The sequence below is a fragment of the Vulpes vulpes genome, chromosome 4, assembly GCF_048418805.1.
Source record: "Vulpes vulpes isolate BD-2025 chromosome 4, VulVul3, whole genome shotgun sequence".
NCBI lineage: Eukaryota > Metazoa > Chordata > Mammalia > Carnivora > Canidae > Vulpes > Vulpes vulpes.
In genome coordinates this window covers 130,591,326-130,605,147 of record NC_132783.1, presented here as the reverse complement: position 1 = coordinate 130,605,147, position 13,822 = coordinate 130,591,326, and the positions used below count along the sequence as shown (strand labels likewise).

Sequence of the window (13,822 nt, the reverse complement as noted above, 5' to 3'; positions counted from 1 at the left end):
TTTTCAAAACCAGAGACAGGAATTATTGGGGGAGAGTATAGTCAGACGCATGAATGGATAAGACATAGATTTTTAGCAGACAGGAGAATAAAATCCATGCAAATAATAGAGCCTTGAGAACCTGATCTTATTTATGTGTTTCCTTTTATACTTGGCTGAATACATATTTCATTTATCCAAGAAGTCATACCAAATATTGTACCAAAAGAAATCTAATTTACAATACAGACTTACAGAGATCCGCATACATATTTATGAAACGCTCCCTCCCCACTCCATCCCTACAAAAAAAACCACAAATGTGGTGCATATTTGTTAATGCCACACTGATTACCAAAAGACTGTTTTTATAAATAAAGAAGTAAATGCATATTTACCTATTTGCATTAAGAAACTCTCTTCCTTCCTCTCTCTTCAGAGTGAGTGCTGCCTAAAATAACCAGGTTTCCTGAGCAAAGTCTTCATCTTTTACATTCTAAAAAATGTCTGTTTAATCTCTTTTACATGCTTAACTCATTGGTGAATATGTAATAGGTTTGCAGAAATGATGGATGGATTGCTTTCTTGTTGACTGGTTCTTCATGGGTTGGTCTTTAGAAAAGAAAATAAGATTCATATACATACAGCCACCAAGTGTCCATGATCCTCCATGTTCCATTAGAACATGCTCTAGGCTGTTTTTCTAGAAATGATGAGAAATTTGTACTAATTGATTAATACTCTAGCTAATCCTTCCGCTGACCAGTGTAGTGCACTTCCTCTTAAGGTAGAGAATGCTGAGTAAAGTGCTAGAGTTTTTCCACAGTTACCTACCTCCATGGAATTTTCTTCCAGCCAGTTGGCTTATCTCAACATCAAACCCAAATGGAGGAGAGTTAGAGCAAGCTAGCATGAATAACAAGGAAATGAAATGTGGGTGACTCCTAGCTTGTCCATTAAAAGAGAGGTATAGGGAAAAGGATGATCCCTTTGGAGTGTGGGTTCAAAATCTGCCACTGCCGTTATGAGCTGTGCAACACTGGACAAGTTACTTAACTTCTCTGACTTTCTGTTTATTCACCTTCAAAATGGTATCAATGACATCTACAACCTACGGTTGTCATGAAATTAGATGAATATGTGTCCCTGATTGGGGGTAGGATTTTGTGAGTTAGTGAACTAGCACAAAAGTTAACTCAAAATATATAAAACATATAAATACAACAAACTTGTCATTATGATTGGAAGACCAGTCGTGGTACTTGTAGCAATTGTACAATATAGTATTTCTTGGGTTTCAAGAGGGTCTCAATTCTGATGGCAGCTTATTTTCATAATAAAGATGTCAAGATGTCTTAAATGGATCTGGTTTAGCTAAACCTAGATTAAATGAAGAAAAAGAGACCAGTCGAGATCATTATCTTTACTGCTTGCTCTGGAATGTGTTTCTCAAATGTATGTTTAGACAAACGTGTAGTTGTGGTAACACCCTCCCTTCAGTACCTACATACCCAAGTAACTTCATGTCTCCCTTACTCTGATGCCCTTTTCTTCCATGTATTTTGAAGTGACAAGGCTCACTTAAAATTTTCCCTTCCCTGTATTTAGAGCACTTCCTGACGAAATTCCCTTTTCTACAGTGATTTAGTACTTTACCCTTGTCCCCGGACACTCCGACATTTGTATGTACTCTGTGGTGTAGAGCTTTGTCTTGGATTTTATGAGTCTGGGGAACAGAAATGGTTACCAAGTTTGGGAAAGGGACAGGATTATTAGGTTTTGTCTTCTGAGCTGATCCTCCATTTTCCTGGTTCTACCAGTATCAGGGCCATTCTCTTTCAGGTCCTGTGTCTGGCAGATTATCCACAGCCATCCTGTTCTTACCCTGTGACAGTCTATGACCTTGTTCCTGGTGGGTCCCTTTGGTTTTACTAGCCTGTCTCAGAGAAAAGGGGAGTTGTCAGAGTTGGCCGGTGGTGAGGAGGGGATGGAGGACCAGGAGCGGAGGTGGGCAGGCAGCTCATGTGGCACACCAGGACCCCTTCTTGGGAAAGGACCTATGTGGAGAATTGACTCACGATGATACTCCACCCCCACCACCCACATCCCCACACCCCTCGTTCCTTGGGTGAAATAATAGTAGCTGTTGCTTTATTCTTTTCCAAAGAAAAAGGGTCAATATGTAGAGGTTGGTGAGGCCTCTTATTTGACTATCAGTTCTCTTTCTGGGCTCACTGCTAAAAAAATAAATAAATAAAAAATGCCTTGGTGGTTGTCTTCAGCTATTCCAGAATTTAAAAGTATAGAGAAAATACTTTCACATTGGTTTTCATTTTTTAAATTAAAAAAGAAATCCTATAAGTAAGACTCTTCATTTCTTCCAGTTGATAGTCTTGTAGCTGTGGACCGAGATAACCCCCCTCATCCCTGCCTGCCCCTGTGGTGGGAGGGAGGGAGATTTAAGCCTCCTCCTTTGTTTGCCACATTGGTTTCCAGTGCTCTGCCTTGACCACTTAGCGCTCTCTCTGAATAGCTATAGGTCGGGAGTAGTGGGCAGGAGCATCAGAGAAGAGTTGGCGTGAGAACGTGAGAACGGAACAGAACCACAGAATAGAAGGCAAGAGGGAAAGAAAGCATCTCGGAGGAAGAAAATACTGCTGCCTGGTACCCCCCAGCAGAGATATCCGGCCTATTGTGCCCACACCACTTGTCGCCGAAGAATTTCAGGCTTCAGTGGTGACAAGCTCAGGCAATAATGGGAAAGAGAGTGGGCCCCTTCTGAGAGAAATTATTGCAAGTGCAGAAAGCCAAGATATTTGAGATGTGATTCAGACCTGAGGATGAAAATGGGGGGTTGGGACATTTGACTGCAAACAGATTAGCACATTTTTAAGGTTGGCGAAGTGTGGAAGTGGCACCATCCCAATAAATGGATACTTAGCCCTGGGTTTCAAGAGTAAAAGTAGCTAAGTTCATGCATGAAAGCCAAAATTGGCCTCCTTGCTTGTGGGAACTGCATTTGGTCCCCTCAGGGGCAGAAAGTATTCGAAAATTAGTAGCATAAGAGCAAAGTTCAAGTTCCCACTCCATTCTACTTGGTATTGACTAAGACCTGAGACAATCACTTAAGTGTTTTTTAATCTGCATTATGGGTTGTTAAAATAAGAACATGGCAGGTACTAAGTAAGTGCTTATTATGAAAATTATGAATGATATTCAAATACAAATGAAATTATGGGAATTACCATTATATCACATTTTTTGGGCAAACCTAGCCCAATCATGGATACTACTTTTTTCAATACTATACCTTATTCTAAATATGTTGGTTATGAACAGAGTCACTATCTAAAGATTAAATCACTTTTAGAATCTGATACTGATCACTGGAATACAGTATAACCTTTTAATACATTTGTAAAAACACAATTTTAAATAAAGAAAATAGTCCCCTTTGTTATGACTGGATTATACTATAATCAGATTTTGGTGTTTTCATGAGATTAGGGAGGAGAAAGGAGAAAAGTGAAGAAATATCTAATGAAGCAGAAGAGCCCATATTATTATAATTTAATCTTTTGAAGGTTTTGTATCCTTTCCAATTTTTTACCATCCCAAGAGACGTTAAGATATGTTCCATTTGCTAGAGCAGGAAGGGAAATCTTGAAAGTCACACCTCCTTTTTTACCTAGGATAACACCTCGCCTGAGGTAGACTTTGAAGATGTCCTGAAAACGAGGGGGCGAAGATGTTTAACATGAGATGAGGTACTCCATGCCCAGGGGAGAAGGTGGGAAGATAAGAAGAATCCCACCAAAAAAGAGAATTTTTTTTTTATTTAGTTGAGAGGAAACAAAACCACAGAGAAACTATTTGAGAACTTTGGCTTTATAACCAATGTCTAACTTAAATGCAAATTGAAGATAAGTTGTGAGATGATCCGAATAATGGCTTAAATTTTGCCGACAAACATAAAAAAAAAAAAAAGACTCACAAGCACACATATAAAATAATAGGTCTTTTAACAATTTAATGCCAGTTAATCCATGTGAATCACTACAGTGACTTGAGATATGCTCAGGTTACCTTGCCAGAAATTTTTCTTAAGTATCTCTTCATCTACAAATACATACACACCACTCACTATTTACACTCATAGCTTCCCCAACCAGTAAGAATTTGATTGCCCTTTCAAATAAATCATTAGAGAGCCGTGAACTCAACTCTCGAGGCAGGGAACAAGTGATCAGGTGTTTGCTGACACGGCTGTTGACTAGCCATTCTTTGGCTTTTTCCCTTCACCTCTTATGATGCCCTGATGAAATCTGATGCCAAGTTCTCGTAACTTGTGTAAAATCCCATTGCTGGGTGGAATGAGGGTAGGGGGCTGTAGAATGAATTACTTTCCCTTTACCTTTCTCTGGAGAATTCCTTGGACTGACTTCCTGAAAATTTCCTTCTGTTTGCCTTCACCAGGGATGGCGGCCCTAGATAGTAAGGCGTCAGGGAAGATGGGAATGCGAGCGGTAGTCTATTACATGACTACGACCATCATTGCCGTGGTGATTGGCATAATCATTGTCATCATCATCCATCCCGGGAAGGGCACAAAGGAAAACATGCACAGAGAAGGCAAAATTGTACAAGTGACAGCTGCAGACGCCTTCCTGGACTTGATCAGGTATGTCCTTGCAAGCCCATCCCTTTGGGTATATGTTGACCACTCAGCCCCTCTCTTTGGGGAGCTTATTAAACTGCAGAACAGGTGTCTAACTGAACCAGCCTCACTGGGCTTGAAATGAAGGTCTCATCTTTACTTTTTCTAGCAGAAATTAAAGGTTTTATTTTCTGATCTACTGGGAAAGAGGTGAGAAGAGCAAAGAGAGGATATAGATTTTGAGTGCCTTGCTTTTAGGATTCAGAATCTGACCCACTCAGTTCTCTCAGCTATGCAGCTTACCTTGGAATATTAATAAGTCTTATCCTACTGTTCTCAAGTCTTGCTGTTTAAAGCTAGTTTTTATTCAACTATAGCCTGTTGATTGGACTCTTCTAATTTAAAACCTGTCATCTGTATCATCATCTGTTATACACAATTTCTGTCCAGAAAGGACTTTAAAGATCATCTGGTCATTCCTGTCCTAAGGTTTTCCTTTTATATTCTTTATGAAGAAAGGATTTGGCAAACCAGCAGTAAAAGATTAAAGGGTGGCTTCTTTAGCATTGTTTTGGGTATAAACCATACACTAATGGCAAATGAGTTTTTTCCAGTACTTGAAACAGACTTGACTGTAGAGTCATCTCACACGGAACCATGAAGTAAACCAAGGTTTGATCCTGGCACCTTCCTGCTTGCTCTCTCTTCACACCTACCTTTGCATCAGTTCCTGGCAGGAAGCGTATCGCATATTCCAAAGGATCAGTAAAAAGGGTTTGTAAAGGTACAGGCAGGGTTAAGGGAACCTACAAGGGATGGTGAGGCACCACCAGCATAGGAAGCTGTTTTGTTGTCATCCCCAGTTCTGAGGGGCAAAGGAAGGAATGCAGGAAGAGCTGTGGTCTTGGGATAGAGCCATATGATAACAACAACAGCTCTAATTTAGATGGAGAGAGTGGGTGTCCACCATGTCAAAGAGAGAGGTGAAGAATACATACAACCACTTCTCTCTCTCTCTTGCTACCCTGTGATCTGCTAATACATCCCACTGGACAAACCCGAAAAGGAAGCCAGAAGGCAAGAAAGCCCACATGCTACAACCTAAGGGGTCAGCCTCCCAGTGCACAGAGCAGGCTAGAGAGTGCATCTAGAAGGGCAAATGGAATATATCCCAGCACACAGGCCTCTAGATTTCTTTTTTTTTTTAATTAATTTTTATTGGTGTTCAATTTACCAACATACAGAAAAACACCCAGTGCTCATCCCGTCAAGTGTCCACCTCAGTGCCCGTCACCCATTCCCCTCCAACACCCGCCCTCCTCCCCTTCCACCACCCCTAGTTCGTTTCCCCGAGTTAGGAGTCTTTATGTTCCGTCTCCCTTCCTGATATTTCCCAACATTTCTTTTCCCTTCCTTTATATTCCCTTTCACTATTATTTATATTCCCCAAATGAATGAGAACATACACTGTTTGTCCTTCTCCGATTGACTTATTTCACTCAGCCGGCCTCTAGATTTCTCACCTGCTCAGCATTCCTCCACCATGTAGCCTTCCCAGCCTGTCCTCCCAAAACCAAGTCCTTCCCTCCCTTCTGTACAATTTCCTTACAAAGTGACTGGTTTGCCAATCCTAGATGCCTACTCTAGATGTTCCCCCATTGATCACCTGAAAGAAACTACCCCTAGGGACTTGATTTCACATGCCATCTCAAGGGACGGGTCTGTGGCAAGTAGATTCAAGAGAGATTTGAGGAAAAAGGCTGTCTTCAGCAGCACTTCTGTTTCTACCATGAATGACTGTCTCATCTGTATAGAATAAGCACAACCCAGCCCTGTAGAGCCTCTTCTTGAAAACCCTTTTTAAGGAGTTAATCACAATTACCTGACGGTAAGAAGCCACCCTATAACATTATTTCATATCAAGTTGTCCCCCAATAGCTATGATTTTATTTAGTTCATAAAATTAATTAAGGCTTTTCACCATTTTTTCATGAACTTTACCATCAGCTAGGTTAGGTTAGGAGTATCTTATTAAATTCTCTTTCTGTATAATTTCTACTCTTTGCTTGAAGAATCGGGATCTTGTCATTCTAAGTCCAGTTGATCCATCAGAGTGCTATGTATTTCTGCCTCTCCTTGCTCTAGTGGTAGGTGTATGAGTAGCCTATCCCTACCAGTCAGTTGGCTTGAGCATTTTTCCTGTAATCTCCTGAACTCACATTTCTATCAGGATTTATGGAAACAGACCCATAGAGCATAGATAGGAAGGAAAAGGAAACAGGATGGTCTAGGCAGTAAGAAGAAAGGGACAGACAAGAGTTGATGACTTAAAAATATGACTTGGATAGCACACAACTGCTGGATAGTTTATTCCCAATCTTTTCAAGAGATAAATCAGCAAAGACCTAAATGGGTATAGTGACTTGGCCAAGTTCACACAGCTGTTTAGAGACTCCTCAGCTAGATTGTGGCCCCTTGAACCCTGTCATGAACTCAAACACTGCTCTGAGAGAGTGACAAACCTTGCCACATGGACCACAAGTTTAAATTTTGTGGGACATTTCCCCATTGGTCACCAAAGAGGCTCAAAATCTCCAGCAATTCCAAGTCAATATCTCATCCCCCATGTGGCCTTTGGGAAGATTTTGTGGAGAACAAAATTCCACAGTCTGACCTTGACATTTGATTCAAAACATTTGGTCCCTAGACATGGAACAATATCAAACTGGCCACTATTAAATAATGCCTCAGTTAACCAGAATGTTTATAACCAAAGGTGTTTCCATTCTCACTTTGGTTATTCCTAGGATCAGGATTTGATGATATACTGACAAATTTTTTAATCCCACTGACAGAAGGACAGACTTCTCTGAAAAAATATGAACTACGTGGGCCCCACAGAAGGATGACCATATGTCCCATTTCAAGTTGTAAAATCTACCAAAATCTTTTTATCCATTTGCCACTTAGTTCAATACAATCTTTACCTTAGACACAATGAAAAAGTATTTAAGAAGCAAATTTATTATTTGAGAAACTTTTCAAGTGACCATTATTTTCTTTGCAGGAATATGTTCCCTCCAAATCTGGTGGAAGCTTGCTTTAAACAGGTAAACACTCTATAGCCACTAATGCATTTTTGAAATTCCTCTTTGGCATACCAAACAGAGTGGGACCCTCTTGTTTATTCTATTTTTTTTCCATTTCTCTGCGATAGAAAACACTCTTTTGCCAACCAGATGGAAAGCACTAGGGTTTTCTGGAGAATTTGCAGCGGGTGGGGAGGTCTTACCTTATATTAAAGGCTTATTAGTTGCCAGATACTATGTAAGTCTTGCATACAAATAGCTCCTTGAGTCTCTGTTAATAATTAAGAAGGCCAATCAGGACACTCCCTCCCTCTCTGTGCCCCCACATTCCACACACAAGAGCCCACCAAGCAAACAAACTCCAGTATAAGACACATTTACAACTTGTTTTAAAGATTAGGGAGAGGATTCAAGTTTCTGGGTTTAATTTAAAAAAATCAATGGATTGGTTTTGAAAAGTCTACTAAGAGCCTTATGGATTCTAAAGGATGAACCATATCAGAAATGGCATCATCATTTCTTGAATGCCTACTATATGCCAAACACTAACGTTATATCTGGTCCTCACATGAATGGGATGGGTATAATTGTCTTCGTTTCTTTTTTTTTTTTTTTTAAGATTTTATTTATTTATTTATTTATTTATTTATTTATTTATTTGAGAGAGAGTGAGTGAGAGAGAGCATAAGCTGAGGGGCAGCAGACAGAGAGATAGGAGCAGACTTCCCACTGAACAGGGAGCTGGACACAGGACTTGATCCTTGATCCCAGGACTCCAGGATCATGATCTGAGCTGAAGGCAGACACTCAACTGACTGAGTCACCCAGGTGTCCCATTGTCTTTATTTAATTGATAAGGCAACTCATATATTATAATTCAGAAGGAATATTTAATAGGCACAAGATTTCATGAGTAATAAATGGTAGATCCAGAATTCAGATCCATTGTGTTGACTCCAAATTGTATCTTCTTTCTGCTCTCTGCTTCCTGGAGAGGGATGAGACACCCGCCTAGAGGCTATAGTGATCGCCAGTTTCTTTGAGCCTACATCCAGGCAATTCTTGGCTGTTATGGGTACAAATATACTTTACGGTTAGGGGGTAAAGTTCATTCTAACTTCATCTGAAGAAAAAAGCTTTGTTGCCCAAAAGATTAAAAGGAAAACAGTTAGACATTCTAGGTTAAATAATGGTGTCACTTCATCCTAGTTATAAATCCCTAACCCTTCTGCTTAGAATCTGTAAAACAAACAAAATAAAACCCCAACCCTGTGGAGGACTAAGTTTTACACATACAAGTTGCCCTTTGGTTTCCCTCCTCTCTTTTTTTAAATTTTTATTGACTATTTTTAATAGCTAATGCATGCACACACTACAAAATTCAAACAGAATCCCTTCTTTAAAAAAAGTCTAAGAAGCCAATATCGAACTTTCTTTATTCAAAACCAGCAATAACCATAAATAATAAACCCCTTTCAATCCAACCAGCCAACCCCAGCACCATGGGGCTGACTATTCCAGTTAGTCAGCTGGCACTGGGCAACATCAAAAATGCTGATTTCTAGCAGCACTGGGAAAAGTGCTGACTCGAGCAGATTTATTGTATTTGGTTTTGGATTGCATTTACAGGATTTTGAAAGGGAAGCAAATGTATCTTCCCAGATCTATTTGTCTTAGACCAGAATGCAAATGAGGTTTCAATTTCTGTAGGCTACAAACTGTGTCCAAGGGGAAAGAGTTGAAGCCATAGGAAAGGCTAATCAGGATTGGAAATCTACCCTAGATAATCCATAAAATGCATAAGCATCCCAATGAAATAGAGATTTGAGAATTGATTGGAACAGGAGACCAAAACGGGCCAATTTCTTTGTTACTTAGAACTACCAACGGTATCAATGATTCTTCAGGGATGTGTCCACAATACTGACAGCTGGCTATATTTGAAACTAGTGGTTTTCCATCAGACAAAAAAGTCTCCCATTTGCTCTTGGTCGAGAAATGGCCCAGCACTTCGTGTACAGCTGTGCTTTCTTCCCCTAGACTGTAGGTCTGGTCAATATCCGTATATTATTACTCTCTGATCCTTTACCACTATCAACATAAAGGCCAGGAATTCTGCTCTCATTAATATCATAGATGGGGGAATCCCTGGGTGGCGCAGCGGTTTGGCGCCTGCCTTTGGCCCAGGGCGTGATCCTGGAGACTCGGGATCGAATCCCACGTCAGGCTCCCGGTGCATGGAGCCTGCTTCTCCCTCTGCCCATGTCTCTGCCTCTCTCTCTCTCTCTCTCTCACTGTGTGCCTATCATAAATAAATAAAATTAAAAAATAAAAAAAAATAAAATCATAGATGGATGGGCTTAATTGTTTTATATGGTCACAGTCATATACACAGCATCTTCTGTCTGGGACATCTATACAGAAGTTGTTGGGAAAAGACCCTACCTTGAATAAGAAGAGAAATTCCTTTATTGACTTGAGAATTGGCTTGTCATCCTCAACTATTAATCAAGCATCTATTTTTAAGAAGTGATACCAAAAAAAAAAAAAGAATACTATCAGAAATGCCTTAAAACTATTGTTTGGGGATTTTTAAATTTTTTGTAAATATAATTAAGTTTTTTGTTTTAATTCCAGTATAGTTAATATACAATGTTATATTAATTTCAGGTATACCATATAGTGACACAACAGTTCTATGTGTTATTCAGTGCTCATCATAAGTGTGCTATTTAATCCCCATCATCTATTGACCACCCACCTCCCATCCCCCCACCCCCCCTCTGGTCCAACTGTTTGTTCTCTATAACTAAGAGTCTATTTCTTGATTAATCTCTCTCTCTTTCTCCTTTTCCTTTGTTGTGTTTCTTAAATTTCACATAAGTAAAATCATATGGTATCTTTCTCTGCCTGACTTTTTTCACCTAGCATTGTACTCTTTAGATCCATTCATGTCATTGCAAATGGCAAGATTTCATTCTTTTTATGACTGAATAATATTCCGTTGTATAATATACCACATCTTCTATTGATGGACACTTGGGCTGCTTCCATAATTTGGTTATTGTAAATAATGCTGCTATAAACATAGGGGTGCATAGGGGATTTTTAAATTTTTAGTATTCACTGAAATCTCCAGCTAAGTCTAGTCTCCACAGGCCTTTGTTACTGAGCACCATTAGCCAACCTTAGTGTACTTTACAATTTTTAAAATTTACTTTAAAATTTATAAGATATTCTCATATATTCTGCTTAATTTTGTCACTACAACAGCCCTGTGAGGTAGAACCACTGTGGCCATTTCTGCTTCACCAACGTAAATAAGACCAAAATGATGTTTGGTGATTTGTCCATGATCCTATAGCATGATCCTATAGAAAGTAAAGGGACTGTTGTGAATATTTAGATTTACACTTTTTTAAAAGCCCATTATAACCATTTTATTAGGGTTTTAGAAGAAAGCAAAAGCACATGTGTACGTTTAGTTCAGCACCTTCAACCACATACCTCTTTCTTGTTATGATTTGTTTTGTATTTAAATGTATGTGTGTCCCTGCTGAAGAAGTAGTAGAGGTTTGTCGCAGATTAGATAGATGATAGATACCTTCTATAATACTATCCTCTGAGTACAAGGTAATGTATGTAATTATAGAAAATTTGGACAATAGAAAAGTAGAAGAAAACAAAAATCACCTTTAATCCTTGTTGTGCCTTTTCTTTTTAAGTTTAAAACCAACTATGAGAAGAGAAGCTTTAAAGTGCCCATCCAGTCCAATGAGACGCTCATGGCTGCCGTGATAAACAATGTGTCGGAAGCCATGGAGACTCTTACAAGGATCACGGAGGAGTTGATCCCAGTTCCAGGGTCTGTGAATGGGGTCAATGCCCTGGGACTAGTTGTCTTCTCCATGTGCTTTGGACTTGTGATTGGAAATATGAAAGAGCAAGGGCAAGCCTTGAGAGAATTCTTTGATTCTCTTAATGAAGCCATCATGAGATTGGTAGCAGTGATAATGTGGTACGTACTTCTATGTGCTATATATGCTGTATACAGATGCTTATTGCCATCTACATGTGTTCTATACTGAGGGAGACGCCACCAGGCAGGATGGCCAATTGCAACCATCCCACTTGGGTAAGCGGAAGAAAATCAATGATTTTCTGGGCCTGTAGTCGCCTTGAACCCATCTGCAAGCCACTCTCAATAATTTTCCTCCTTGTTTTTGAAACGTGTCCACTTCTTTACTCCAGTGCTGGTGGGATCCCATTCCTTAGTCCTTCATTTTATAACTATTTAGTTACTCATTCAATATCTATTTATTAGGTGCCAACTGTATATGGAGCACACAATGGCACACACTCTGGACGTAGCAGTGAAGAAAACAGACAAGGTTGTCCTAGAACTTATATTCTTTTAAGGGACATAGAAAATAAACAAATCAACCAAATGCCTTAGTAACAAGTATTGTGAAGAAATAAAGACAGCAGCAGATTTTATTTTATGTGATGTGATAAAAAGTGACTATTAAGGAAACGCAAAATTTGCCCGGAATGATGCACAAAGGCCTCTGAGGAGGTGACTTTTTTTTGCTAAGATCTGAGTGACCAGGAGAAACTAGCAACACACAGTGCCAAGAGAACAGAATTCGCAGTAGAGGGAAAAGCAAATGTAGAGGCCCCTTGACCATCAGAAGAAGTGAGATCTCCTCTCGTCCGCTAGGAAAGAAATGTAAAATGGCAGTCCTGCTGCCTGCCTGAAGGACTCGTGGGAAGTGTTAAAGAATGCCAATCCACAGTTTATAACAAAACTTCCCTGAAATAAAGTTGAGAGTAGGACACAAAGGAAAAGATTAAATCTGCAGAAGAACGTTGATTGACCTTGGAAAGTAAATTCTCACCAGCTGGGAGAGAACCCTTTGATTGGTTTAGGCCTCATGTGGGGGTTACTTTCCCTTTATCCTTTATTTCTAACCCAGACTCCTTCTTGGCCCTGGAGGGAGGAAGGCATCCATTTCTAAGAAAAGCACCCCCCAACGTGATTTAAAATGTCCTTTGTCTTTATTGCCACCAAAGTCCAGAGAAATCCATTTTTCAGGAGCTTGTACGAGATGGATATGAACTTGGGCTTGAAGACTGATCAGAATGTGGTCTCCACAGGAACCCTGGGTTGAAGTCCTGGGGCCTCTCCTTTGAAATCCTGGCAGAGCTGAAAGTGGACATTTATCTTCATATTATTAAAATGCCTCCACCTTTCACCCCTTTTATGAAAGAAGCCCATTCAAGGCTGCTGAATGAACCTCACATGTAGCTTTCAAACTGTACATTCGCCTGCACATTCAACATTGAGTTATTACTTTTCTGAAAACAGGTACTTTTATAATTTCCTGGCCTGTGTTTGAAAGGACTTTTAAAAGAACCATTGTATTTTTCAACTTGAAATAAGACCTGCACAGTTCCCAGCAGACCCTTCCTGAGGGCGATTGGCCCCTCTGTTTTTAGGAACGTGAGTTTGGTTGTAGTTTACTGATCCCATCAGACAAAGAGTTGAAAATGGGGCAGAGGGACCTTTATGCAACAAAGTTGTTATACGTATGAGTTATTTTGTGTCTCAGTTGTTCATTCTTGCCAGCCTGCAGGGGGAAGATCACAAATGTCAGCAGCAGCCTGTGAGTGATAATTACTTAATTAGAGCACCTATAACCTGATTGTGGTAGTACATACCTGCACATTATTAAATTTTAATAGCTTTGAATTTATTATTTGGTTGACTTTAGTCTATGGCAAATGATACTAGTTTTCCATTTGCACTGTAACATAAAATTTATTCTCAGGGTAAATATTATTTATTATTAATAAATGAATAAAATTATTTATTAAATGAGACAGTCTCATTTATTTAAGAGTTGATTTGAAGACTAATACTTAAGTAATACTGTAAGTGGTGCATAATGTAGGAAACAATAATAAAAATGGACTTTGGTTAAGAGAGATGACTAGAAATCTAAAACACTGAAATGGCATTGTGTGCATCTTGCTTTAACTTGGAAAGTAGGCCCTGACGTGGGAGATGCTCCCAAAACTCTGGATATTATTCATT

At 39.5% G+C, this 13,822-nt stretch overlaps 1 protein-coding gene across 1 annotated transcript in view; it reads left to right on the top strand.

The window, feature by feature from the left end:
• SLC1A3 (solute carrier family 1 member 3) overlaps window positions 1-13,822 on the top strand; it is a 79,759-nt gene that overhangs the window by 56,980 nt on the left and 8,957 nt on the right. Inside the window, exons 4-6 of the mRNA XM_026016707.2 lie at window positions 4,456-4,660; window positions 7,704-7,746; window positions 11,451-11,743. Of these exons, the coding sequence (XP_025872492.1) occupies window positions 4,456-4,660; window positions 7,704-7,746; window positions 11,451-11,743 (541 nt within the window). The remainder of the gene's footprint in view (window positions 1-4,455; window positions 4,661-7,703; window positions 7,747-11,450; window positions 11,744-13,822) is intronic.